The sequence below is a fragment of the Monoraphidium neglectum genome (genome assembly GCF_000611645.1).
Source record: "Monoraphidium neglectum strain SAG 48.87 unplaced genomic scaffold scaffold02945, whole genome shotgun sequence".
Taxonomy (NCBI): Eukaryota; Viridiplantae; Chlorophyta; class Chlorophyceae; order Sphaeropleales; family Selenastraceae; genus Monoraphidium; species Monoraphidium neglectum.
The window spans coordinates 1-2,040 of record NW_014010683.1 but is presented as its reverse complement, the minus strand read 5'-3'; the positions used below and the strand labels follow the sequence as shown (position 1 = coordinate 2,040).

The following is a 2,040-nucleotide window of genomic DNA, read 5'->3' as shown; positions in this document are numbered from 1 at the left end:
GGGGCGCGCAGGGCGCGTGCAGGCGCCTCCCGCCGGCGCGGCGCGGCGCGAGCCCTCCCGAGGCGCCGCGCGCGTGCGCACGCGCGCACCTGTGACCGTGTGCACGACCGCCGCGAAGCCCTTGCCGGCGCCGGCGCCGGCCTGGGCTTGGGCGACGCCCTCTGCCAAGACCTTCAGAATTTCTGGAGGGTTGTCAAAGTATGCCCCCAGCATGGACCCCAGGCCGACGTATACGACGGGCCGGCCGGCACGCCTGCCAACCGCAGCCGTTGCATGTGTTTTCTCAGCACGGAGCCGCCGGCGGGACGGCATTAATGGGATGAGCCAAGGGGCAGAGACGCTTTGGCGGGCGTCTGCGCATGTGCCAAACAGCGGCGCGTGAAACATGCGACGGGTGCAGGTCACAGGCAGGCCCGTCCTGTGCGGATCCACGGCGCGCTCGCTCACTTTGCCGCCGCGATGTAGGCCCGCAGCCCCTCTGGCAGCTGCGCGGCGGCTTCCGCCTGCTCCGCGGCGGCCGGCCCAAGCGGCGACGCGCGGCTGTCGGGGCCCAGCAGCGGCCCGGTGACGACGGCGGCGGCGGGCCAGTCGCGGGGGCGCGGGACGAGGGCGGATGAGTACACGTAGATCGTCTGCGGCGAGCAGGGCGGTGCTTGGTGTGAGCGATGCACGGCCGACACATCATTTCAAAAGGCGACGCAACAGGCAACTAGCAGACCGGCTTGTCAGAGTTATTGCTCGGGCGAGGGCGAGGGCAGGACGGAAGCCTGGTTGGACGGCGGCCTGTCTGTGGCAGCGTCTGTCGATACATTCGTGCCCCCTCCCGCCTCGCCCCCAGCAGCCTGATTGGGCGCCCTATGCTCTGCCGCGAGTCTCTGCGCGGAGAGAAAGGCGGCCGCGCGCGGTGCCGCCGCCGCGAGCAAGCGCCCACCGGGGGCCGCTTGCCCTGCTCATTCTCGAGCCACGTGGGCGGCGGGGGGTCGAGGCCGAAGCGCTCCACGGTTGCGGCCCGCAGCGGCCGGTAGAGGTTCTTGTCGGCGATGCCCAGCCCGACGCGCCACATCAGCCTGGCGAGGGGCGGCGTGTTTTTGATTTCAGGCACAAGCGTCAGGTTTTGGGATGCGAAAAGGGATGGAACGGCCAGGGGCGTGGTAGAGGGGCGAGCAAGCGAGGCCGGGTGGGCTATCTTGACTTGCGGTTGACGTTGGGGCTTGTGGGAAGCGGGTCGGGACGGCGATGAGACGGTGAAAAAGGGAGGGTGGGGTGGATGGTGCCAAGGGCATTGGCACTTGCGGAGGGGGAAGGCCAGGGGTTTGGGTGGGCGCGGCTGCCCTGGAGGAGAGGGCCGCAGCCATGCGCGGCGGCGGGGGGAATCCTTTTAGTATGGCAGCAGGCCGCCGCCGCCGTCCAGGGCTGTGCAAGGCGAGGCTGCTGTTGAAAAAGGGCACTCACAAGAGCCCCGCCTAGACGCAGTGCCTGCCGCCGCAAGCCCCCAGCCCCCCTCGTAACCCCCCCCCCAAACACACACACACACACACACACGCACATACACACGCATACACGCGCACACTCACACACGTGCGCGTGCAATCAGTCCCAATCAGTCCCAATCAGTCCCAATCAGTCCCAATCAGTCCCAATCAGTCCCAATCAGTCCCAATCAGTCCCACCTGTTGAGGAACGCAAACGGCAGCGTCGACCCCAGACCGCATGTGGCGGGCAGGTACGTCCCAGTAACGTGAGACAGCACAGTGTGCCCCACAACAAGCTTGATGCCCGCCGGGTCCCAATCCCCACCCTCATGGTGTGCCCCGCCCGTCCCCGGTGCCGAGGCAGCCGCTCCGGCGGCGCCCGCGTCCGGCCGCGGCTTGAGGCGGCCCTCGCGCTCGCGCTTTATGAGCTCGGGGATCAGCCACGCGCCCCCTATGTAGTGCATGGAGGTGGCGAGGATCAGCTTTGGCCTGAATTCCTTTGTGGCCGCGAGGGCGTCCTCGAGCCAGAGCTGTATTGTTGGCAATGGTTGGGGACCGGGGTGGGAAG

The 2,040-nt window shown here is 68.4% G+C and overlaps 1 protein-coding gene across 1 annotated transcript in view; it reads right to left on the bottom strand.

Moving 5' to 3' along the window:
* MNEG_11869 (hypothetical protein) overlaps positions 1–1,936 on the bottom strand; it is a gene marked incomplete at both ends in the record, with an annotated part of 3,218 nt that extends 1,282 nt beyond the window's left edge. Inside the window, 4 exons of the mRNA XM_014039658.1 lie at positions 90–253; positions 448–632; positions 932–1,067; positions 1,671–1,936. Coding sequence (XP_013895112.1) covers positions 90–253; positions 448–632; positions 932–1,067; positions 1,671–1,936 — 751 coding nt within the window. The remainder of the gene's footprint in view (positions 1–89; positions 254–447; positions 633–931; positions 1,068–1,670) is intronic.
* Positions 1,937–2,040: the final 104 nt, after the last annotated feature.